The sequence below is a fragment of the Pseudophryne corroboree genome, chromosome 8 (assembly GCF_028390025.1).
Source record: "Pseudophryne corroboree isolate aPseCor3 chromosome 8, aPseCor3.hap2, whole genome shotgun sequence".
Taxonomy (NCBI): domain Eukaryota; kingdom Metazoa; phylum Chordata; class Amphibia; order Anura; family Myobatrachidae; genus Pseudophryne; species Pseudophryne corroboree.
Genome location: NC_086451.1, coordinates 73,047,625 through 73,072,756, shown reverse-complemented (window position 1 = coordinate 73,072,756; position 25,132 = coordinate 73,047,625). Strand labels below are relative to the sequence as shown.

At 47.8% G+C, this 25,132-nt stretch overlaps 2 protein-coding genes across 2 annotated transcripts in view; one reads left to right on the top strand and one right to left on the bottom strand.

The window, feature by feature from the left end:
- The window catches only part of DPM2 (dolichyl-phosphate mannosyltransferase subunit 2, regulatory), a 129,070-nt gene that overhangs the window by 90,629 nt on the left and 13,309 nt on the right, over positions 1–25,132 (top strand). The window lies entirely within an intron of this gene.
- Positions 521–11,405, bottom strand: LOC134948585 (RING finger protein 44-like). The gene is made up of 2 exons (XM_063936662.1): positions 11,124–11,405; positions 521–6,589 (listed from the first exon to the last, which is right to left on the bottom strand). Exons 1-2 carry the CDS (start codon positions 11,188–11,190, stop codon positions 5,940–5,942), a joined length of 717 nt encoding a protein of 238 aa, XP_063792732.1. The 5' UTR covers positions 11,191–11,405; the 3' UTR covers positions 521–5,939.

Genomic DNA, 25,132 nt, shown 5'->3' with positions numbered 1-25,132 from the left:
CACCCCCCCTCCCATGCACACACTAATATACCACCCCCCCCTCCCATGCACACACTAATATACCCCCCTGCACACACTAATATACCACCCCCCTCCCCTGCACACACGAATATACCACCCCCCCTCCCCTGAACACATTAATATACCACCCCCCCCTCACCTGCACACATTAATATACCACCCCCCCCTACCCTGCACACACTAATATACAACCCCCCCTGCACACATTAATATACCCCCCTCCCCAGCACACACTAATATACCCCCCTGCACACACTAATATACCACCCCCTCCCCTGCACACACTAATATACCCCCCCTGCACACACTAATATACCACCCCCTCCCCAGCACACACTAATATACCCCCCCTGCACACACTAATATACCACCCCCTCCCCTGCACACATTAATATACCCCCCCTGCACACACTAATATACCACCCCCCTCCCCAGCACACACTAATATACCCCCCCTGCACACACTAATATATCCCCCCCCCCCACCCCTGCACACAGTAAAATTACCAGTTTCCCTCATTAGCAGCAGAATGTACCTGAGTCTGTGCTCCCCCGTATGGTATGGCTTTCTGATAGACCTGCTGCTGGGCTGCTGCTCCTCACGTCTGAAGGCTCCTCTCCTCTCTCACAGTCACATGTGCACCACGTGACTTCCTGTTCCTGTCCATGCAGGAAGCAAACTCAGCAGAGCGTTGGCTTCTGTATGAGCACACTGCAGCATGTGGCTGCAAAGGAAAAATAAAAGTGCCCTGGCCCTGGGGGTGGGGGGGTGGTAAGGGTGCAGGCAACATGCCTGAGCCCTCAAGTGAATATGTGAGGCGCTATCACGGAGGTGGGGGGGCGACAGATTTGTAGAGACAGCATTTTCTCATCAGTGTGTTCTGCCGCCCTCCAGTGGCCGGCGCTCATAGGCAGCTGCCTAAAGCTGCCTAGTGATAGCGCCGGCCCTGTATGCAGAGCAGGGGTGAGAGTGCTCCCCCTAACTCCCTTCCCCCCCATCCCGGGACATTGTGCCCTCGGAGGGGATGATAGCGGGACTATCCTATCCAAAGCAGGACGGCTGTGGGGTAAGCATAGGATTCCCCCAGTGCCACACATAAGATGGCCACTGGCCAGTGGGAGCACAGTGGGCCTGATTCAGATGTGGACGGAGGAACAATTGCTGCTGCTGCTTATACAAAAGCAGCAGTGATAGCTCTAATATGGTAATACAGCAGGATGCGTCATTCCTCCTGCGTACATTACTGATCCGAGCTGTATCCTAAGAGGCAGTATCGGATCTTCTGCAACATTATCGGCTGGCTGAGTGACCCAAGGAGTCACACAAGTCAGCCACCGCATCTACTATGAAGCAGCCATTAAATCTCCAACCTCAGATGGCGACACAAATCCATTTTGAGAAACAGGCTGTTGACGCCCCCTTCCCACCCTGAAGAGGAATCAGACTGTCAATCACTGATAATCTAATACCATGGTATGACCAACGTCATGGACCTGTACTGCACATATGTAGCAAGGGCCAGTGTACTAGTGCGGTCACTGGCCCTGCTACTATGTGCTCTGTTCCTCCTTGCCTGGGACGGGCTGGGATCCGGAGGGATCCTGGTGCCGTCCTATGGGGAAGGATCCGACAGTGGCAGCGCTGGGTACCTGGACCGTGTCTGGTTCAATCCCCACCTGCCCAACTGGCTGCAGATTTCAGCAGCGGCCATGGAGATGGTGGTGAATCGGCACTGCCGCTCCACGTGTGTAATGGCGGCGGACCTGCATCCAGAGTGGTGGCAGCGAGTAAATCCCAGATCGCCACATAATAGCCCCGCCCCCTGGTACTGGCTTATATCAGCCAGCGCCTAGCACGAGGGCAGTATGTCTGCCGGGAGAGAGCAGTGAAGAGCTCCTGAAGATTGAAGATAGAAGATGCCGGGGAAGGCGACGGAAGTCCTGGAGGGAGGTGGCAGTTGTGAAAAAGCCATTACACGCCGCCGCCCGATGGGTGAAGATCAAAGAACCGTCGGAAGCCCTGGGCAGCGGTGTGCGATGGAAAAGAGCTTTCACGGGCCACCACTGCTCAGGTGAAGACTCCAGGAAGCCCCGAGGTGGTGGGAGCCATCCCGCCTCCGGCGAAGACCACGCGGTGGGCGGGTCTGGACCAAGCTTGGTCCAGCCACAGCCCTCAAGATTGGTAAGTCCAGACGTTCCCACCCTAGACAACTAGGGTTCGGGCACTAAGCCCGTGGGCATTGCAGGCACTAGGCCTGGGATGCATTAGGTGGGCACAAGGCTTGGGGAACATAAAGGGGCATTAGGCCCAATAGAATGGCATGATAGACGGGCACTAAGCCCGGGGAGCAGTGTGGGCAGTAGGCCCAATAGAGTTGCACACTAGATGGGCACTAGGCCGTGGATAGAATCTTTAGCCCCCAACGGCAGCAACAGGTCGAGGCCCAAAGCTATTGTAAGAGGCCCAGGTAGGTGGAAAATAAGGCCCAAAGCATTTGATTCATTTCAGGTAGGTGGGCAACAGGCCCATTGCAGCAGATAGTCCCCCAGATAGGCAACAGAAGACCAGGGCACAGTGGGTGGTAAGCACAAACCTATTGTGTGGACGACAAGGTTGGTATAGGCAAGGGCACAAGGCCCAGTAGTCTTACATTGTGCAATTAACCGCAGGTGTGGTAAGTCGGCGCTAGGCCGTGGCATCTCTTGATTCTGCGCTAGGCCGCAGGTTGGATAAGTTGGTGCTACGCCGCAGATGTGGTACGTCGGTGCTAGGCAGGGTATCTCTTGATCCGGCGCTAGGCCGAAGGTTGGATAAGTTGGCGCTATGCCGCAGATTTGATAAGTTGGCGCAAGCCGTGGTATCTCTTGATCCTGCGCTAGGCCGCAGGTTGGATAAGTTGGCGCTATGCCGCAAATGTGGTAAATCGGTGCTAGGCCTTGGTATCTCTTCATCCGGTGCTAGGCCGCAGGTTGGATAAGTTGGCGCTAGGCTGCAGGTGTGGTAAGTCGGCGCTAGGCCGTGGAATTTCTTGTCCAGTGTTAGGCCGCAGGTTGGATAAGTCGCAGCTACACCGCCGATGTTGTAAGTCGGCGCTAGGCCATGGTATCTCTTCATCCGGCACTAGGCCGCAGGTTGGATAAGTCGGCGTTACGCCGCAGATGTGGTAAGTCGGTGCTAGGCCGTGGTATCTCTTCATCCTGCGCTAGGCCGCATGTTGGATAAGTTGGCGCTACGCTGCAGATGTGGTAAATCGGCGCTACGCCGTGGTATCTCTTGATCCTGCACTAGGCTGCAGGTTGGACAAGTCGGCGCTACACCGCAGATGTGGTAAGTGGGCGCTAGGCCATGGTATCTCTTCATCCAGCACTAGGCCGCAGGTTGGATAAGTCGGCGCTATGCCGCAGAGGTTGTAAGTCGGCTCTAGGCCATGGCATCACTTGATCCGGCGATAAGCCACAGTTTGGATAAGTCGGTGCTACGCCGCAGATGTGGTAAGTTGATGCTAGGCTGTGGTATCTCTTCACCCTGCGCTAGGCCGCAGGTTGGATAAGTCAGCGCTACGCCACAGATTTGGTAAATCGGTGCTGATAGGTAAGTCCAGACGTTCCCAACTTAGACAACTAGGGTTCGGACACTAGGCCCGAGGGCATTGCAGGCACTAGGTTTGGGATGCATTAGGTGGGCACTAGGCCTGGGGGACATAAAGGGGCATTAGGACCAATAGAATGGCATTATAGATGGGCACTAAGCCCGGGGAACAGTGTTGGCAGTAGGCCCAATAGAGTTGCACACTAGGCGGGCAGTAGGCTGTGGATAGAATCTTTAGCCCACAATGGCAGAAATAGGTCGGGCCCCCGTGGTCATTAGGCCCAAAGCTATTGTAAGAGGCTCAGGTAGGTGGACAATAGGCCGAAAGCATTTGGTTCATTTCAGGTAGGTGGGCAACAGGCCCATGGCAGCAGATAGTCCCCCAGATAGGCAACAGTAGGCCAGGGCACAGTGGGTGGTAAGCACAAACCTATTGTGTGGACGACAAGGTTGGTATAGGCAAGGGCACAAGGCCCAGTAGTCTTACATTGTGCAATTGACCGTAGGTGTGGTAAGTCGGCGCTAGGCCGTGGCATCTCTTGATCCTGCGCTAGGCCGCAGGTTGGATAAGTTGGCGCTACGCCGCAGATGTGGTACATCGGTGCTAGGCCAGGGTATCTCATGATCCGGCACTAGGCCGCAGGTTGGATAAGTTGTCGCTATGCCGCAGATTTGGTAAGTCGGCGCTAGCCGTGGTATCTCTTGATCCTGCGCTAGGCGGCAGGTTGGATAAGTCGGCGCTACGCCGCAGATGTGGTAAGTCGGTGCTAGGCTTTGGTATCTCTTCATCCGGTGCTAGGCCGCAGGTTGGATAAGTCAGCACTACGCCGCAGATGTGGTTAGTCGGCACTAGGCCGTGGAATTTCTTCGTCCGGTGTTAGGCCACAGGTTGGATAGAATCTTTAGCCCCCAACGGCAGAAATAGGTCAGGCCCCCGTGGTCATTAGGCCCAAAGCTATTGTAAGAGGCTCAGGTAGGTGGACAATAGGCCGAAAGCATTTGGTTAATTTCAGGTAGGTGGGCAACAGGCCCATGGCAGCAGATAGTCCACCAGATAGGCAACAGTAGGCCAGGGCACAGTGGGTGGTAAGCACAAACCTATTGTGTGGACGACAAGGTTGGTATAGGCAAGGGCACAAGGCCCAGTAGTCTTAAATTGTGCAATTGACCACAGGTGTGGTAAGTCGGCGCTAGGCCGTGGCATCTCTTGATCCTGTGCTAGGCCGCAGGTTGGATAAGTTGGCGCTACGCCGCAGATGTGGTACGTCGGTGCTAGGCCAGGGTATCTCTTGATCCGGCACTAGGCCGCAGGTTGGATAAGTTGGCGCTATGCCGCAATTTTGGTAAGTCGGCGCTAGCCGTGGTATCTCTTGATCTTGCGCTAGGCCGCAGGTTGGATAAGTCGCCGCTACGCCGCCGATGTTGTAAGTCGGCGCTAGGCCGTGGTATCTCTTAATCCAGCGCTAGGCCGTAGGTTGGATAAGTCGGCGCTACACCGCAGATGTGGTAAGTCGGTGCTAGGCCGTGGTATCTCTTGATCCTGCGCTAGGCTGCAGGTTGGGTAAGTCGGCGCTAGGCTGCAGGTGTTGTAAATCGGCGCTAAGCTGTGGTATCTCTTCATCCAGCGCTACGCCGCAGGTTGGATAAGGCGGCGCAGCGCCGCAGATGTGGTAAGTCGGCACTAGGCCGTGGTATTTCTTCATCCGGTACTAGGCTGCAGGTTGGATAAGTCGGCGCTATGCCGCAGATGTGGTAAGTTGGCAATAGGCCGTAGTATCTAATGATCCGGCGTTTGGCCGCAGGTTGGATAAGTCGGCGCTACGCCACTGATGTGATAAGTCAGCACTAGGCCGTTGTATCTCTTCATCCAGCTTAAAGGCCCTACAGACTGGGCGACCCGCCGCCAAGCTGCCCGACCGCCAAAACGGCAGACGGGCGAACCGGCGGTGGGGGGGAGGTGATGGGGGGAGTGAAGTTTCTTCACTCCCCTGTCACCCGGCTCCATAGCAATGCATGCTAATATGGACAATCTCATCCATATTGGCCTGCATGCATAAGCGACGGGGCACCATCGATTAACGTGCACGGGGCCGTGCATCGTTAATCGTTGGTGCCTGCACACTGCACGATATGAACGAGTTCTCGTTCATTAATGAACGAGAACGTTCATATCGTGCAGTGAGATCTGCTAGTGTGTAGGGCCTGTTAGACTGCAGGATGGTGGTAGGAGCAGAGGAGAGATAGCAGTCGGCTGATGAGACGAGACAGAGTGGAGGAGGTGGTATGGAATCTAGAGAAGAGGGTGATCTAGATCTTCCACTTACCATTTTCAGGAGATCGAACACTCAATGTCCTCTGTGATGCACTCTCTGCGGCACACGGGACAGCTGGAATTTGTTGCAACCCACTGTGAGATGCATCTTGGATGGTACTTGTGGCTGCAGGGCAGGACAGACACTCGCTCCCCATCTTGGTACTGCATTAGACAGATTACACATGACTGTGTCGCATCATCCACAGCAGTGATGGTAGATTGGAAAAAGCTGATATTTAACTGCAGGGACCGGACATTCTGCCTGTGCATCGCTTCCAACACGGCTGGCCTATTCTGTGCCATGATCTCTTCCAAAATGGCCGGGAGATTCTGCCCATTGTTAGCATCCTCAGTGGCTTCCATATTCTGCATGATGATCTCGTACACCATGTCCAAGAGATTCTGCTCATTCTCCGCTGGCTGCTGAGACGTTGGCTGTAGACTTGGACCAGGGAGAGGATCTGGACTTGGTCCGTCTGTCGGTGGTACGTCAGGAGCAGGAAGAGGAGAGCGGCTTCGGTGTCTGTGCTCCCTCTGAGGTCTCTGTAGACGAGCGGATGTTCCTGCTCTTGACAGATGTTCCTGGGTGTCCTGACGAGGTCTTCTTTCACCTCTTCGGCGCTCAGACCGCAGTCTCTCCTCAAATACGGTCCGGGGTGAATCATCTGAAAAGATATACCTTATATAGTAGCCATAACAATTACCTATCGATAACATGGACCAATCAATTGTCAATCAATAACGAGTTACAGTAAACATTTTGGTATATGATTGATAGTGTTACACTGTAAGAGACTGTCAGAATAAGAGTTGTTTCATTTATTGTAGTTATTTTTTATAAGTGAAAATTCCATTAAGAGCAGTATTACAGCATTAAGCAAGAAAGGAACCAATAAGGAACCGCTCTCATTGGGAGAATGGATCTCTATGTGTTCCAGTAAGAAAAGACACAGCATAATGCAGGTAGAACAGAAGGCCTGAGGGGAGCTGCACTAAACAGAAGCGATATAGGGAGACAAGAAAAGCGACAAGAGGGGAAATGAGAGGTAAAAAGGAGGAGGGGGGAGAAAGAAGAGAGTGTTGGTAGGGGTGCAGGCAGGAAGGGAGGAGGAAGGGGGAGCGCTGGCATGACAAATCATTAAGTGATAAAATATCAGACCTATTTATTTATTATTTATTAACAGTTTCTTATATAGCGCAGCAAATTCCGTTGTGCTTTACAACTGGACACAATTAGATGACAAAACTGGGTAAAAACAAACAGTCCTAGAGGTAGGAGGGGATATAGTGGACGATGCCTCGTTGTGACAAACCCAAGGGGACCAAATATATGCTAACTGGCTGGGGTGCTCAGGCAGGACGCTAGAAATGTATTCCAGGTATAGATTTTCCAAATAGGGTTGAGTAGAGCAGAGAAGGGAGACAGCGCTGGATGTTTCTAATGAGCAGCAGCAGTACAATTAGCTGCATTTAGCTGCATGAGTGAGTACTGCTGTGTGTGTCTGCAGCGGAGTAGGGTATGGTAATACCAGTGAGTGTAACATTCAGACGATCAGTCGCTGACCAGAACCCTGTGATTCTCGGACAGAACCACCATAAGTATCACAAGGAGCCCCTATAATATCTATGAGTGGTCGGAGGGAAAATAAATGAGAAGGCACCAGAGGAATGAGTGCTGCTCTGAGTGGAGATTGGGCTAGATGTGAGGGTGCATTAGTGGGGGTAGAATAGGTGTGAGGGTAATAAAGAGATGGGAATAAGGGTGTAAGGGCTTCAGGAGAGTCTGGGCTAGCCTGTAAGGAACGCCATAAGCAGAACGGGAAAAACACTTTGTAAAAAAACACCTAAACAAATGAACTACTATAGCCTAAAAATTGAAAAATGCTGAGGACTGAGCATTAATGGTTCAGGTCTGTGTTTCTTATACTTGGTCCTCAGCATCCCTAACAGGTCATGTTTTCCAGACCTCCTGTGTCTACCTAGACTGTGTCAGTCAGCAATGAATGCGCTGCAACTTTTGTAATGTGACAGATGCAGCGAGTGATGAGCCCACCTGTGCCCCAGCTAGAGGGTCTGCAGCATGTGACCTGTCAGCGGTACTGAGGGCTGAGTATGAGAAACCCCTTACATCATACAATGACTTGGTGATTTTGTGACCTCTGAGACACCATGTTTGGGGCAAGCTGGCGGTGTCCATCTCTGTTCAGCTGCTGGACCCAGAGCTCAGCTGTCAGCTCCTATTTCTCCCTCTGCATTAGTTCCCCATCACTGCGTCCCTCCTCGCTAGTCTGCACCATGACCTGCTTTGTTCCCTGAGCCAGCGCACTCTCAGGCCTACATAAGCAGAAAGACCTCACACCCACAATTCATCCGGGCATGTCTATCTCACCCTGCACCTTCTCATGGCTGCTGGTGACATCTCACCCAACCCTGGACCCCGTACACTCCCCACTATCTGCTCACACTCCTCTTTCCACCCCAAAACTTTCCATCCAGCTCATGCTTGTAATCCCTCCAACCTGACCCACATATCTTCCATACTCTGTATAGTACATAAACCATAGACCTCAGATTCACATTACAGTTTCCAGATCATAGACTGTTGGATGATAAAATTGGTTGGTAAAATTAAAATTGTATTGAGATAGTTTGCGAGGGGTCTCTGAGATTTCGATGCCTAGGGACCTCCAGAGGGTTTAATGCAGCACCACTCACACCCGTCCATAATCTACTTATTTCACTATCTATCACACCCCATTGCCAGTTCATTTTGACACACAGAGCACATTGCATTGTCATCAGACTTCATCACCATCTCCTATTGGTCCAACAAAGTATTGAGCAAAGGCTGTGAATACTTATGTACATGTGAATTCTTATTTTTTTATTTTTAATAAATTTGCAAAACTCTAAAAAAAACTTTTTTCACGTTGTCATTATGGGCTATTGTGTGTAGAATTTGGAGGGGAAAAAAATAATTTATTCCATTTTTGAATAAGGCTGTAACATAACAAAAAATGTGGAGAAAATGAAGCGCTCTGAATACTTTCCGGATGCACTGTATATGAAAGTGTGAGGCAGTCCACAGAGATAATGTGCAGCTAAGGCTCCCGTACAGTACATAATCAATCACAAAACTACAAAAGAAAAATGTAAAATTCTGTAATATTCTCCTCCTTCCCCACACACCTCAATTTAATCACTTAACTGGCATGGTCAGATTGCATGCAACCACGCCACCCCACTGTGTCCCCCAGTTTATGACAAGGAGATCCTTTCTGCAGATGTGCATAATATAATATTTAAAAAAAAAATACTTCTTATACTATATTAAAAAAAAAAAAAATTAAAGATAAAAAATGTTATGAATGGTTTTAAATGGAAAAATCGTCAGTTAAGTAGATTCCCCAATCCACTAATCTGTGCCCATACATTACAGATATTGTTTTAGTGATTGCAGATCATTTTCAGCAAATACAGATCTGCTGAATCTGGAAAGGCTCATCATGTTACTAGTAACGGTCTGCAAATCTGCTGATTGTTACCATACACTAGCGATCTACAGCTTTCATTAATCTGTAAAATTCAACATCATCTGCAAAATGCCAAATTGCCCTAATTTATTGCTGATGTATGGGGGCCACATCTCCAGCTGCCACCCGCACCTACCCAGGGTAACATAGCATGGGGAGATATTTATCGGTGCTTGGGGAGAGATGAAGTCGCAGCCAATCAGCTCCTGTCATTCAAATCCAGCCTGTAACATGGCTGATTGGCTGGTACTTTATCTCTCCACTATATCACTCTAAGTCTAAGGCTTACTAGGGTATTCAATTATCCGCAAATTTGCGGCAAATTTTCACCTGAAATTTTTTTGCGCCAATCGGGCGAAAATTGCAGCGAAAACGCTCCGTTTTTCTACCTATTTAATTCCAAACGGGTTTCACGTGAAAATTCTTGCAGTGAAATGTGCAGGTGAAAATGGGGAAATTAGCCTGTATCCCAAAAAATGCTAAACTAACATAGGAAAACAGAAGAGAAGTGTGTTAGAGATCACATTAGAGAGTTTTTGGGGACTTAAATTGTGTGAAATGGCTGTCATATGCATTTTTAAAAAAAATGCAAAAAAAATGATAGAAAGCAAGTTTTTTTGAGCAAAATAAATGCTCTCATTAAATTTGGGGTACATGAAAATGGGTATAAGTATATATTTGGGTCATTTTAGGGTACTTTAAAAAAAAAGTGGAAACAGACCGATTGCTTCCATCTGCAAGCCTAAAAACACCTGTCCCACTCATAAAGCACCCCAATATACCTGTCCCATACCTTGAACCCCAATTTCCATCACTTTGTACTTTTTCACCCCAAAAATGATATGTCATTATTGGCCAATTAAAAATAATTAGAAACTTCAACGTGCTTAATTAGTCATTAAGGGGGGTATCCCAGGAGTTCTGTACCATATCCAAACATTTTTACCTTAAAATAGTGACTTTTCCCAACTTTTCACCTGATTCAGAATAGGTGAAGTGAAATTAGTGAAAAAATTATCACCGATAAATTTTCCCGGAAAATTGAATAGGCTGTGATTGCGTTTCACGGGAAAAGTCAGTTTTTTCGCGCGAAAACCGGACTTTTTGAGCGAAAAGTCAGTTATCGCTGCTAATTGAATATCCCCCATAGTATATCTCCCCCTCTGCTCGGAAAATGACAGTTAGGAGCTGATTGGTTGGTACACTGGGGTCTATGTATAAAGCCTGGGATAAAGTGGATTGAGATAAAGTGTCAGCCAATCAGCTCCTAACTGCCATGTGATAGGCTGTGTTGAAAAATGACAGGAGCTGGTTGGTTGTTAGTTTATCTCCTTTCACTTTATCTCTCTCCAGGTCTTAGTACATAGACCTTTTTATCTCTCCCCAAGCTTTCATGAATCTCCCACAAAGTATAAGGCAGGACATATAGCTAATGCGCAGCTAACTCCAACTGCTGCCCGCATGCCACACAGGCTGAGAAGACATAGCGGAGATTTATCACAGCTTGTAGAAAGGTAATGTGGGGAGAGATAAAGTACCAGCCAGTCAGCTCCTAACTGTAATTTTAATGACAGTTGGAAGCTGATTGCCTGGTACTTTATCTCTCTCCAATCTTTGATAAATCTGACCCTTAGATTGTAATCACTGCCCTAAAAATCTCACTTACCATGATCTCCTTGACGGCTCCATGTTCGCTGGTCCTCCTGGAGCCGCCGTAACTCCCTCCGGCTCATCTCCAGATGTTAAATAAATCCACCAAATAGAAAAAAAATAAAATAAAAAAATGTTCAGGAAAAGCACAGATTTTATTGGGCTCTGAACAACAAGATAATCGCTGGAAGTATAACACTAGCTGCAAAGCACACTAGCTCGCTCTTCCAAGGCAAGACTATAGTATCAGCCACCAGAGCTTCAACTGTCAACTGCCACTGATGCTGCTGTGCACTGGGCTCTTATACCTGTCCATAGACAAATGGCCGACCTGCAGTCAGGCGGCCATATTTCTTACTGGCATGGAGAAAACCAGCTACTGAGTATCTGTATTATCATGAATTTTGCTGCTGACTAGCTTACACAATATTTCTTCAAACTTTTCAATGAAACCCCACTCACTACCCCATAAGCACAACCCCCTGTTCGGTCACAGATTGGGACTGTTTGGGTGTAATACTGACAGTGGGCTCAGTGGCGTAACTAGAAATTTTTCTCCCCCAAGCCAAAAAATTATTCTGCGCCCCCACCCCCCCATAATTGGCACTAGTAAAGGGACAAATATGCGTGCGCCGCCGAAAAGGGGTGTGGCTTCATTGAAATGGGCGTGGCTTCGCATAAAGGGTGTGGCATTGCAGGAAAAGACTACCTTATACCCCAGTTTTGCAACCTGCACGCCCAGACGTTAGCCACCACAGAAAAGAAAAATAATCCTGATTCATGCCCCTTACATTATTTGTCATTTTTCCTCCTTATAGTAATGCCCAGTATACATTATGCCACATACTGCAATGGCCCTTAGACATTATGCCACACACAATAATGCACATGACACAATATGCACACACTGTAATGCCCCCGACACATTATGCCACACACCGTAATGCCTGTGACACATTATGACAGGAATCGCAATGCCCGTTATACATTATGCTACACACTGCAATGCCCCTGATACATTATAGCACATACAATGTCTGTGACACATTATGACACACACCGCAATGACCCTGAGACATTATACCACATACCACAATGCTCGTGATATAGTATACAACACACCGTAATGCCTGACACATTATGACACACACCGCAATGTCCGTGATACATTATGCCACACACCGTAATGCCCATTACACATTAAGTTATACAGTAAGGCTTCTAATTACTTTTAAATTACCTGCTCGTTGCCAGAGGTTTCATGCTCTTGGTTCCATTCCCGGTACCAGGGATTTTCATGCTCAGGGTGTCATGCTCGTTGCCAGGGGTTTCATGCACTGGGTGTCATGCTCGTTGCTAGGGGGTAGTGCTTGTTGGTAGGGCCGTGCTCCCAGTGCCACATATGCCCCCAGTGCCAGATATTCCCCCACAGTGCCAGGTACATGCCCCCAGTGCCAAATATACCCCCCCAGTGCCACATATGCCCCCAGTGTCACATATGCCCCCACAGTGCCAGGTATATGCCCCCAGTGCCAGATATTCTTCCACAGTGCCACATATGCCCCCTCAGTGCCTGCTCCCCCCAGTGCCAGATATTCCCCCACAGTGCCAGGTTTTTTCCCCCCAGTGCCAGATATTCCCCACAGTGCCACATATGCCCCCTCAGTGCCTGCTCCCCCCAGTGCCAGATATTCCCCTACAGTGCCAGGTATTTGCCCCCAGTGCCAGATATTCCCCCACAGTGCCACATATGCCCCCTCAGTGCCTGCTCCCCCCAGTGCCAGATATTCCCCCACAGTGCCAGGTATATGCCCCCAGTGCCAGATATTGCCCCACAGTGTCACATAAGCCCCCTCAGTGCCTGCTCCCCCCAGTGCCAGATATTCCCCCACAGTGCCAGGTATATGCCCCCAGTGCCAGATATTGCCCCACAGTGTCACATAAGCCCCCTCAGTGCCTGCTCCCCCCAGTGCCAGATATTCCCCCACAGTGCCAGGTACATGCCCCCAGTGCCAGATATTCCCCCACAGTGCCTGCTCCCCCCAGTGCCAGATATTCCCCCACAGTGCCAGGTACATGCCCCCAGTGCCAGATATTCCCCCACAGTGCCTGCTCCCCAATCAGAGCTCACGAACGGCACTTCCTTTATTTGACCGGCCGGAGAGCCAGGAGGGACACACTGGAGAGGCGCGCGCAGTGCCCTCTGTGTCCCTCCAACACAGCAGCGGAGGGAGGAGACCGCAGATTGACATGCGGACGCTCGTCCGCATGTCAATCTGTTCTAAATCAGTGGCGCCCCCGCAGCCCCTCGCCCCCAAGCCACCGCGAGGACTGCGGGGGCAGTAGTTACGCCACTGAGTGGGCTGGTATGTCTCATGGTAATTTCTTCTCAATTCCAAATCATTACTCTACAGTCTGCAATATACTAATCCATAGGCCCCAATTGATAACGTAATAATTTCCATATTATTTCTTATCTGCAGCCTTACTTATCAATCCTGTGGCCATGGCCAGGAGACTGATTACAGCCGCTAAAACTATCCTCAGCAGGAGCTGCGGAACTGCGCTTCTTCCAGATTCTAACAAAATGTGTTTGAGTGACAGGACATAGGGGGTCTTTCCGAGTTGATCGCTCGCTAACTAGTTTTAGCAGCCGTACAAACGCTATCAGAGCCGGCCCTAACCAATATGATGCCCTAGGCAAGATTTTGGCTGGTGCCCCCTAGCACCACCGCTGGTTTTGCCTCTGACCTTGCACCTCTTTCCCAGCACCATCACCCCTCACCCATAGCAGTCCTTGTACCCCCTATATTTTAAATAGGAACAGTTTGCACATTTGACGCACAGCCCAAAAAGGGGCATCTTCTTGCTGGGAAGGGACATGCCCACACAATAGTAACCCCAATTCCAATTACGCCACACAGTACTGCAACTTTATTCACATTTTATCTTGCGATAGTGTCCATAATCCATATTACATCCCACAGTAGTATCACTTTACCTTATAAATGTTACTCCTCACAGTAGAGCCCCTTATTCACATTACATCACACTGAATTGCTCCTTATTCACATTACACCACACCTTATTGCTCTTTATTCACATTAGACGACACAGTAGTGCCCTTTCTATTTGCAAAGCCACATAGTAGAGCACCTTATACACAATGCCACACATTAGTAATGTATTTATACACAATTCCACACAGTAATGCCCCTTACACATATGAGACACATTAATGTCCTTATAAACATAATGCACCTTACACATTATGACAACCTTTATTAATGCCCTTTTACACATAATGTCCCTTACACATATGCCGCACATTATTAATGCCCTTATACACATAATGACACACATAGTGCCCCCTACATATTTGCTGCACATTATTAGTGCCCCTATACACATAATGACACACATACAGTAGTACTCTGTTACACATATGCCGCACATTATTAATGCCCTTATACACATAATGACACACATAGTGGCCCTTTACACATATGTTGCACATTATTAATGCATTTTTACATGACACACATAATGCTCCTTACACATATTCTGAACACTACTGCACAACCAACCCACTCACATGCACACAGCACTCACACTTCCACTAACACTGTGACCTCTGCCTCTGCTTGGATACAGATGTGTCCTCACAAATCTTGCATTAATGCTAACGTTGGGCACTTTTTTTTTTTCATGAAAATGCGTCTTATTTGCATTGCTATGTGGCTAGGATGCACAAGCAGCTTCTGTGTGAGACTGTGGCTGTATCTGCATATGAAATGCTACATACAGAATATAGGCATGTCACATATCATTTTAATCAGCAGAAGCTGATGATGCCCCATGGCATATCAAATGCCCTAGGCAATTGTCTAGTTTGCCTATGCCTATGGCCGGCTCTGAACGCTATGCCGCTGCCCACTGGGGAGTGTATTTTAGCTTAGCAGAAGTGCGAACGCTTGTGCAGCCGAGCTCTGCAAAAACAGTTTGTGCAGTTTCAGAGTAGCTCTGAACCTACTCAGCGCTTGCGATCACTTCACCCTATCCGTGTCCGGATTTGACGTCATACACCCGCCCAGCGAACGCCCAGCCAAGCCTGCGTGTTTTCAGACACGCCTGCATTTTTGCCAACACTCCCTGAAAACGGCCAGTTGACACCCAGAAACGCCCCATTCCTGTCAATCTTCTTGCGGCCGTCAGTGCGACTGATAACTTCGCTAGAACCTGTGCAAAACAACAACGCGCTTTGTACCTGTACGATGCACGTGCGCATTGCGGTGCATAGTACGAATGCGCAAAAATGCAGGGTTTATGCCTGACCTCTGCGCTGCGAACAACGACAGCTAGCGATCAACTCGAAATTACCCCCCATAGCTCTGTCATGGCAAAACACATTGGATGTTATCCGCTGGTTAGCTGTTATCAGTTTAGATAAGGTATCCAGCTTTTATCCAGTGTACGTGCAATATTGTATGATTTTAGTGGTATATTTGTAAGTAGGATTACACTATGTGTTCTTGTTATATTTTATTCAATTTATGTTATGGAGCCATAAATAAAAAGGCAGAAATGACTGTTATTGGGACTACTTATGGGGTCATATTGGGTATCAGTGAAGCTCAATCTTCTCAGATTTTTGGAACAGGTTAATTTCTATATATTTTGCACAATTGGTGCTTTTACTGGTTACTGCACTAGGGGGTCCCCTTGTCTGTACGATTTTTTAGAAACTCAGAGAGTTCTTGTAGTGAATTCTGCCGAGGAGCTTTGCCGTCCCATAGGTGTGATGTCTATGTACATAAGTGACGCTCCATTTGGGGATTTTTTTTGGACATCTGAAGCACTTAATGATATTGGTATTTTGGTGACATCACAAGACCCGACAAACAGCGTATGGGTGGCCATGTTTACAGTGATGGGGTGATACATAGATGAATATTGTTTTGCATTGTCTTTTGCTCTTGACAGAGTTTTAATAATTGAAACATTGATCTGAGGGGCGACTCCTGTGTCCTCATAAATGCGATAGTCCTGTGAGTGCCGCCCGTCTGCATACAGATATATATATGACCATCTCAGGGTAGCGGTATGAGATGATCCCACTGTAGACCATCACTGGTCCACGTCCACTATGCCCTCCATAGTGTACTAGCCTCAACCCATAGCACAGGCGACACCCTACGTGCAGTGAAGCCCCACACAGCAATGGACATGCTCCCTACAAAAATGGTCACACCCCAGCATCTGCACACAATCATCGATTTCAGCTCCAGGGCCATGTGTACCTTAATCTGGTGCTGGTTCAGTGTGTATGGCCGACCGGCCACTCATCCCAGCGCTTTAGGCCGAGATCAGCTTCTTGTAATGTGTACCCGGCATTGAGGTAATTTGTGTACGTTGGGTGCAGAGTCACCCTCATGTTAAGAGGAGGGAAAAATAAAGCCGTTCAGCACTCAGTCAATGGGCAATCCTCTGAGGAAAATTTTTAGGGCCAAGGATCAGGCCCAGCAAAGCATTTTCTTTCTAAGCAGATGACATCAAATCTGGCTTTATTATCCCTGGATTTGCTGTTTCAAGTGAGGTAGAGAACTCGGACATGCGTCTTTGTGTGTGGCAGTGATTTCATATTCTCCTCCTACCAGGGAGGCTACGCCTGTGGTAGACACTTCCGTATCTCACCACTTTAAAAAAAACAAGAAACTTCTTCTCCCAGATGAATTGTACATTAAGAAGTTGACGTCCTTGTGCAAACATCTCTCTTCCTCCACTGGTTCAGCCCATGGGCCATCCCATTTGTGTGTTTATGAAACTTCAAGTGGGCCTAGCAACTCTTACAAGGATAGTTTGTGCTGCTGGGTACGAGTTCTGCGGGCGCACATTATTTCTCTGTGCACCATCCTGAGGTGGCAAGCAAAGATGGGCTTTTGGTTGCCCAACTGCAGTGTGCCCAGTAGTTTGCATGTGTTTATCTTCTTTCCTCATCTAAATCCGGTCCATTTGGGCGTGTCATGTGTGATAAGCAATGGGCACCCAGTAACTTGCACCCAGTGGCACAAACAATAGATATCGTTCGACACTTTAGACAGGTGCTGCAGAACGAGAAAACATTTGTATTGACTCCTTTTGTGTGAGGTATGTAAGATAGTCTACTGTCACCCTCAATAAGACTGACAGGGGCCTCTAGGAGGAGATGGCACAATCAATGGAAAGATGAAACAATGGCAACTGCGGGTTAGAGATGTCTGTGAGAAAATTTACTGACCGCTTTATAGAAAATAGATAGCATATAACAACATATGTTTTATCCTCAACATAAGATTTATATTAGACAAAAAAAAAGTTAAAACCAAAGAAAGTGCAGCGTTCCAGCTTTATTATTAGACTTCATGTCCATGTTGCTTCATATTGCATGGAAAGTTGAACTATATAATCCACGTGGTCATAACTCAGCAGGTACAGATGTGTCCATTCCTTTATGCACCATATGGCGTGACTGAAACCATCCGCCATGGGCAGTGATTTCCGTGCTGAGCGCTGAGCCCTGAGTTTTGTGTCTTTATTCGCTAATAGTGTTCTCCTTATTCATGTCTTTACATAACTGCAATACTTTAGGCTTCGGATCTGTTAGTCTTAGCAAGTGAAGCTGACGCCCAGAAAATAAGGTAGATGCCTACCGGAGCCATCACATGTGCGTACACATTCCATAGCCTATATGCAAGAACGAGGAACATCAACTGTAAGGTTAGACCTATGGCTACGCAGACTGGCCGCAGCAGTAGCAATGCTGGCATCATGGTTTTAAAAAATATATATATTTTATTAAATATAATGCATACAGTACAACGTATAAAACATTGCAAATTAGTCCAGAGAGCACTGCTATGCGCCCCAAAAACGGCCATGACACTCTTGCATTTTTACCGCCACTCCGCGTTACCTCCCCCAAACTGTCCCTTCGAGCCAAACACTTTGCGATTAAATATTCACTGCGAGCGGTTGATGCGGGCCACAGCGGTTTGCCAATGGAGGCAAATTGCGCATGTGCATCGCGGCTGCGCAATCATACACCTTGCGGTCGCATCCCCGATGGATGTGACCTCAATGTGATTGTCAGCGGCAGGCGTTCGCGGGGCGGCAGTGGGGGGTTGGGGCAGGCAGAACGTGGGTGGACCAGCACCATTTTTTGGGGGCAGCTGTGTGACATCACACACAGCCGGGCTGTGCTGCTGGGGTCAACATTAGTTCCAGTGCATCCACAATCTAATTGTGGATGCATCTGGAGGCGGCCTAACACATGCTGGGCGGCCTTGTCCTGTGCTGTGTGGCCCTCAGCATGTGAGGAACATTAGTTGCAGCCACCGGGCTAAGCTTAGGAGCAGGCTTAGGGAAAGAGTACTTAACTCCACAACCACCGTAACAGCCGCACCACCGATTGTCCACATTGTTAGCATGCTGACATTTAACAATGACATCATCATATAAACTTAGAACAGTGGGACACCACTCGTTATCGGTAGCTCCCGCAATCATTTGTAATTAGCTCAGGATAACCAAATTAAACCAGACATTATCACCATGTTGACGTTCTCATCAATGAACGTCAACATTCTGTCAGCCACTCATACCAAACCCCTAATGCAGCCAGACCCCATGTAAGATATCATGCTCCTATGCTCTTATGCCTGGTTTAGGCGGCGGGAAGGGGGAGTTAGGGTTCAGCACCACTGGGAAGGGGTAGGGTTAGGCTGCTGGGGAAGGGGGGTTATGGTTAGGCGAGGGGGGGTTAGGTTATGGGGATGGGGTTAGATTTAGGCTGCAGGGAGAGTGGGGGGTTAGGGTTCGACACTGCTGGGGAGGGTTAGGGTTAGGATGCGGGGGGAGGGGTTAGGGTTACGTTGTGGGGAGGGGTGTGTGTGTTAGGGTTAGGCACCACTGGGGTGAGTTAGGCTGCGTTGGGGGGTTAGGGTTACGCTGTGGGGGGTGGGGGGTGTTAGGGTTAGGCACCATTGGGGAGGGTTAGGAATAGGCTGCAGTAAGGAAGGGTTGGGGGCTAATGGGGTGAGGGGTAGCTTGTTTTACATCCCCTGTCGGAATTCTAAACAGCGGGGTGCCGCAGTCTGTATTGTGGGCACCGGCATTCCGCCGCTGGTATTTCAGCCCCAACCAGTGCTTTAAATTTTACAGATTTGATATCATTTGGGTACATGGCATACAATCAAATCCATTTTAAATGTACCCATATTCCCATGTCACCAAAACATTCAAGCACACCATAATGTCACATGTGTGACCCCTCACAGTCATTCCCAGTCATTTCACAGTACATGATATTAATTTAATGATGGTGGGCACATTAAGGCCACTTTGGGACTATTCATTAAAAATGGGGCCATAGATTGGGAGCTTACGCTTTTGGTAGTATAGGGTGTAAGTACCTACCAGGCATTGACTGCTGAGGGGGCATAATGTTTAAAGAGGAGAGTCTCCTTTTGAAATGAGAGCGACCTAGAGTGTGTATATGCCATGATGGGGGAAGGTCGTGAAAGCTAAGTGCCCCCATTACTTTGTTATACTGAGATGGCTATTACCTTTGTTGAAAAAAAAAAAAAAGATCTGATAAATTGTGTATTTCTGTCACCCCTGTATAACTCTAAGGGGAAGGAGATAACCAATAGAAATGGGGTTTCAGCCAGTAGCAAGCCTTTTCATAGATAGCAACAAAAAAATAGGCATATGATATCATACCTCCCAACTCAGTATGAGAGATGTATCAAACCACGGAGAGAGATAAAGTACCTGCTAATCAGATCCTAACTGTCATGTGACAGGAGCTGATTGGTTATCACTTTATCTCTCCAAGATTTGATACATCTCCCGCAGTGTCTTAGTTGAGCAGCAGGCTTTGAATAGGGGTTCACTACAGCTGGCCGGCGGTCGGGCTCCCGGCGACCAGCATACCGGCGCCGGGAGCCCGACCGCCGGCTTACCGACAGTGTGGCGAGCGCAAATGAGCCCCTTGCGGGCTCGCTGCGCTCGCCACGCTATTTTATTCTCCCTCTATGGGGGTCGTGGACCCCCACGAGGGAAAACAAGTGTCGGTATGCCGGCTGTCGGGCTCCCGGCGCCGGTATACTGAGCGCCGGGAGCCCGACCGCCGGTATACAGAAGACCACCCTTTGAATAGAATAGCATCAAACCAATGCCAAAGATGCTGGCAGGCTAAGCATTCTGACAAATCACACTACAGTCAACAATAATAATATATTTGGGGGCTGATGAAGAGTTGAATGTACACACATCTCCATTTATGCATCTTGCTCAGGAAGTGATGGTACACATGTGGCTATGCAGACCCCAACCCATTTTGCACTTCCCAAACCTCAGCGCGGTATAACAGGGGTAGAAAGAGGGATCCTCACAAAGCAAAGTTCACTTAGAACATGTTAATGGAAGCGCAGGCCATCATGTAAGAGCAGGAGGAACATCTTTTGCACTTGCTACACACTGACACATACTCACCCGAAGGAGTAGGTAACTATCCCACATCCCGCCCATCTAGTGACGTGTGTGGGGTGAGGGGAGCTAGCCTATGACACAATTCTTCAGCACTCCTGAGATGATCAGTGCAAGTTGAAAGAAATATATTTAATCATATAGTAGATGTAAAATAAAAGTGCATTGGGTTAAAACAAAACAGATCAGAACCTTTGTATTAAATTATAAGAGCAGATGCAGGGGCGGATTGGGAACAAAAAGCGGCCCTGGAAAAATTTGTACTAGTGGCCCCACATGGGCAGCACCAGAGGTGTAAGGTCTAGCCATGGGCCATGGCAGCAGTACCCTCCCCCCCAAGACTTTCCAGATAGTGGGGATGTCCAGCATCAAGGGGGAAGTTAAAAAGAAATAAAATTAAACATTATGAGCACATTATATGATACACCTTCAGAATTTAGAAGACTATATCATTCTTTAGAAAGATATATTTTCTTGCTTATTACACCAACCGTATCCCAATCACTATTCACTCAATCTTATATGTCAGCCAAGCAGGCAGTCAGAGCATACACTAGATCATCTGCAATCACAGGCTAAGTGGCAAAGTCATTTTCATATATGCAAATTATTTTGCATCTTATTCATTATGTCTATAAAAAGGACCACATGTCCTCAAACAAAACAGGCCCCATGGGTGCGTCGGCCCACCGGTAATCTTCCCTGTAAACCCTATGGCCAATCCGCCTATGAGCAGATGTGAGGGTTGGGGTGGAGGTGTGGAAGGCCTTCTGGTGTTTACTTCAGACTCGATCAAGATTCTAGGTATCAGATCAAGGCATATTCAGCAGTGAGACTATTCTTGGATAGTTTTTGTAAGATCGGTTGATCTAGGGCAGGGGTATTTGATGTGTAACTACACATCCCAGCATGCCCACTTTTAGCATTTCCTAATAGCAAAACTGTCAGCAGCTGGAGGGCCTCACGTTGAATACCCCTAGATTCTAGGGGTTCAAGATACTGTATGCCAGCGTTCACTGCGATGTCAAAACGGCATTCAGGAATGGATCCTCCAGGGATCAAGCTAGGTCAAGCTTGTGAAGCAGTAACTGGGTCTCTGATACTAGTTGCTTGTACTAGAGCAGTGGTTCTAAAACTTGGTCCTCAAGGAGCACTTACAGTCCAGATTTTTAGTACAGTACATCCATGCTTGGCCACAGTGGACTTAATTAGTACCTCACTCAACATGATTTAACCATCAGTGCTGAGCCATCGATTTACGAGGTTGTCAACAAGTTTGCGGATTTGCAGTGGTTGCGAATTGTAATCTTTGACAAGCGTTCTTGTGAAATGTCAAGGCACAGATAAAAAATCAGCACTGCTCACCAAGCATGTTCACTTTCTTAAACTCGTTATGGAGCTCAACAGAGGCCATTAGCGAGTGGTCTGCGACAGGACAGTTTTGACTGACTGCAAGCTGCTTTTGGGGAGGAACCGCTGCCCCAAACCACTGTGTTTGAGTGGTTTGTAGAATTTTTGATGCGGGAGATGAGGAACGCTGCAGCTGACCTGTGTCTACCATCGCCGAGGGCAACTCGGGAGCAGGAGGAGGCTCGGGTGACTTTGTGCCACAACATGCCAACCAGGTTTGATGACGATCATTCAACTCTGTCTGGGATGATGAATCCTGCATCTGCAGTTTTGACCCCAAGACCCAACAACAGTTGGACCAGTGGACCCCAGTTGGAGGTGTGCCGCCACAGAAGTTCTGACGTGAGTGCAGTGTGGCCAAACAGATGGTGGCTTTTTTTGTGGCCAAGACTGGTCATGTAGCTACAAGACTGGTCATGTAGCTAGTGTACCACTTGTGCAGCAGTGCACCATTACGGAGGACTGATATGCAAACCAATGCATGCCACAAGTGCTGGGAGCCATTTCCAGGCACCGTCCATGAACTCAAACTTGTAGTGTCCTTCTACATCATGACAACACACGGGCCCACATGTCCAGGAAAGTGGTGGATTTTCTGGCCCATGAACGCATCCAGGAGCTTGGTACAGTCCAGACCTGGCCTCCTGTGACTTTGTGTTACCACATATCAAGCGAAACACACCCTACCTTCCCATCTGGTCCTCAAATTAAAACCACAACACTATATAAGTCATAAGGTTTCAATGCTCCTGTGAGACTCATGTCATGATAAATTATGACCTCTTGAAGTTTAGATGTGTGCAGGAAAATCTGCAATGTTGATATACCCGAGTGGAGGACTGCTCATCCCCAGGTATAGAATATGTGCCTAGTCATATCATCATCCATATTACCCACATATCTGTACGGATCAATAATCCTCTCACTGGTAGGGGCCAGCCAATCAGATTAAACGTCTTCTCAGTATCTAGAATCAGGATCAAAGGCCATTTCCACATATTAATACGATAGATCAGCTCAATGGTCGGCAGCTTGGTAACCAGGAACAAGACCAAATAAGGGAAGTCTGAATGTTATGGGGTTTGGCGACATAGGGATTTGGTGAACATTTTAATATCCACAGCGAATAGGGAGATTAGGTAACAGTTACTGTACTGTATGTACAGTATGTAAATACACATACAAGTAAAATGTTTGCTTCTCTACACACTATAAAGCCCTACGCTATAAATGCTTATCAAAGTAGTTTGGTTAATGTGGTACGATACGTCTTTTGTAATAAATATAATTTATGAAAGTGCAGAACAAATGAATATGGGGTCCCCCAGTGCATGCAGAAGCCTACAGTATCTGTACCGAAATTTGCAGGATCACAGGTTCAACAAGAACTGTATAATCAGTTAGGGCGGGATGCATCAAAGTATATATTGCAGCCACACCTCCAATTTGCTGTTTTCAGAGGTTAGCCGCTTACCGCATATGCACTAAGCTCCGGAATGCGATGCGAGCTTGTACCCGATGGCATTGAATTTAATTCCTCATATGACTTTCCTTCTCTTACTTTCACTATCTTACACTCCATACTCTGTGTGATGGCACCTAACCCTTATTTTCCCATACTTGTCCTATATGGTCTTCAACTGTAAGTGCTGTTTTGCTCATTTGTTTATATAGTCTGTAATGGGCGCTGCAGATCCCTTGTGGCTCCATGTAAATAAAGGATAATAATCCTATGTGTTTGTATTCGCATTTCCGGATTGTACCCCCCGCGCAATGGGGGTCATTCCGAGTTGTTCGCTCGCAAGCTGCTTTTAGCAGCTTTGCACATGCTAAGCCGCCGCCTACTGGGAGTGAATCTTAGCTTATAAAAATTGCGAACGAAAGATTAGCAGAATTGCGAATAGACACTTCTTAGCAGTTTCTGAGTAGCTTCAGACTTACTCGGCATCTGCGATCAGTTCAGTGCTTGTCGTTCCTGGTTTGACGTCACAAACACTCCCAGCGTTCGCCCAGACACTCCTCCGTTTCTCCAGCCACTCCCGCGTTTTCCCCAGAAACGGCAGCGTTTTTTCGCACACACCCATAAAACGGCCTGTTTCCGCCCAGAAACACCCACTTCCTGTCAATCACATTACGATCACCAGAACGAAGAAAAAACCTCGTAATGCCGTGAGTAAAATACCTAACTGCATAGCAAATTTACTTGGCGCAGTCGCACTGCGGGCATTGCGCATGCGCATTAGCGACTAATCGCTCCGTTGCGAGAAAAAAATACAGAGCGAACAACTCGGAATGACCCCCAATGTGCGGCACACAACAGTGCACACGTACTCCAGTCTTATGTATCATCCATCATGACTTATTGCTTCTTGGTTTTGTACTTTATATGTATGGTTATATGTCTTCTATAACAGCATATACTGCAGACTATTACAGGGTTTATGTTTTTACACTTTTAATAAATTGTTATATATTTAGCTGAATGATTTCTAGTCCGTACACATTTATATGTACACCCGTGCGCCGGGGAAACCACCGCCATACAACTCCTTTATGTCTTAGGGGGGCTTTTATCAATATCCTTAAATTCATTGCGGTTAGCATGTGTATATAACGCTAAAACTCGCAATGCGATATTCCATTATATCGCATTAATGTATTCAAATTGTGGTGCCGGGACAGAGCTTGCGTTATAGCCCTGTCCAGGCGAATCCATTCCGCAGCTGTAGCGTGTGTATATCACATTGCGATATACAGGGGGACATTTACTGAGAAGTGGTAAGAGCAGAGAAGTGAGCCAGTGGAGAAGTTGCCCCATCAACCAATCAGCAGCTCTGTATCATTTTATAGTATGCAAATTGTAGATGTTACTTCAGTGCTGATTGGTTGCCATGGGCAACTTCTCCACTGGCTCACTTCTCCACTCTTATCACTGCTTAGTAAATGTACCCCACAGTCTGCTACTGCACATGCGCTGCTTCAAAGAACATCAAAGAAGGGAGCCGCTGCATTTTTCTTTGATGTTCTTTGGGGGTGATTCAGAGTTGATCGTAGATCAGCTACACTGACATGCAGGGGCACGCCCAG

What these genes read in the sequence shown, in the direction of transcription:
- LOC134948585 (XM_063936662.1), bottom strand. Translation starts at nt 11,190, where the DNA reads ATGAGCCGGAGGGAGTTACGGCGGCTCCAGGAGGACCAGCGAACATGG. An exon ending in GAGCCGTCAAGGAGATCATG is followed by an intron (nt 6,590 to 11,123) that starts GTAAGTGAGATT and finishes ATATCTTTTCAG; the next exon opens with ATGATTCACCCCGGACCGTA.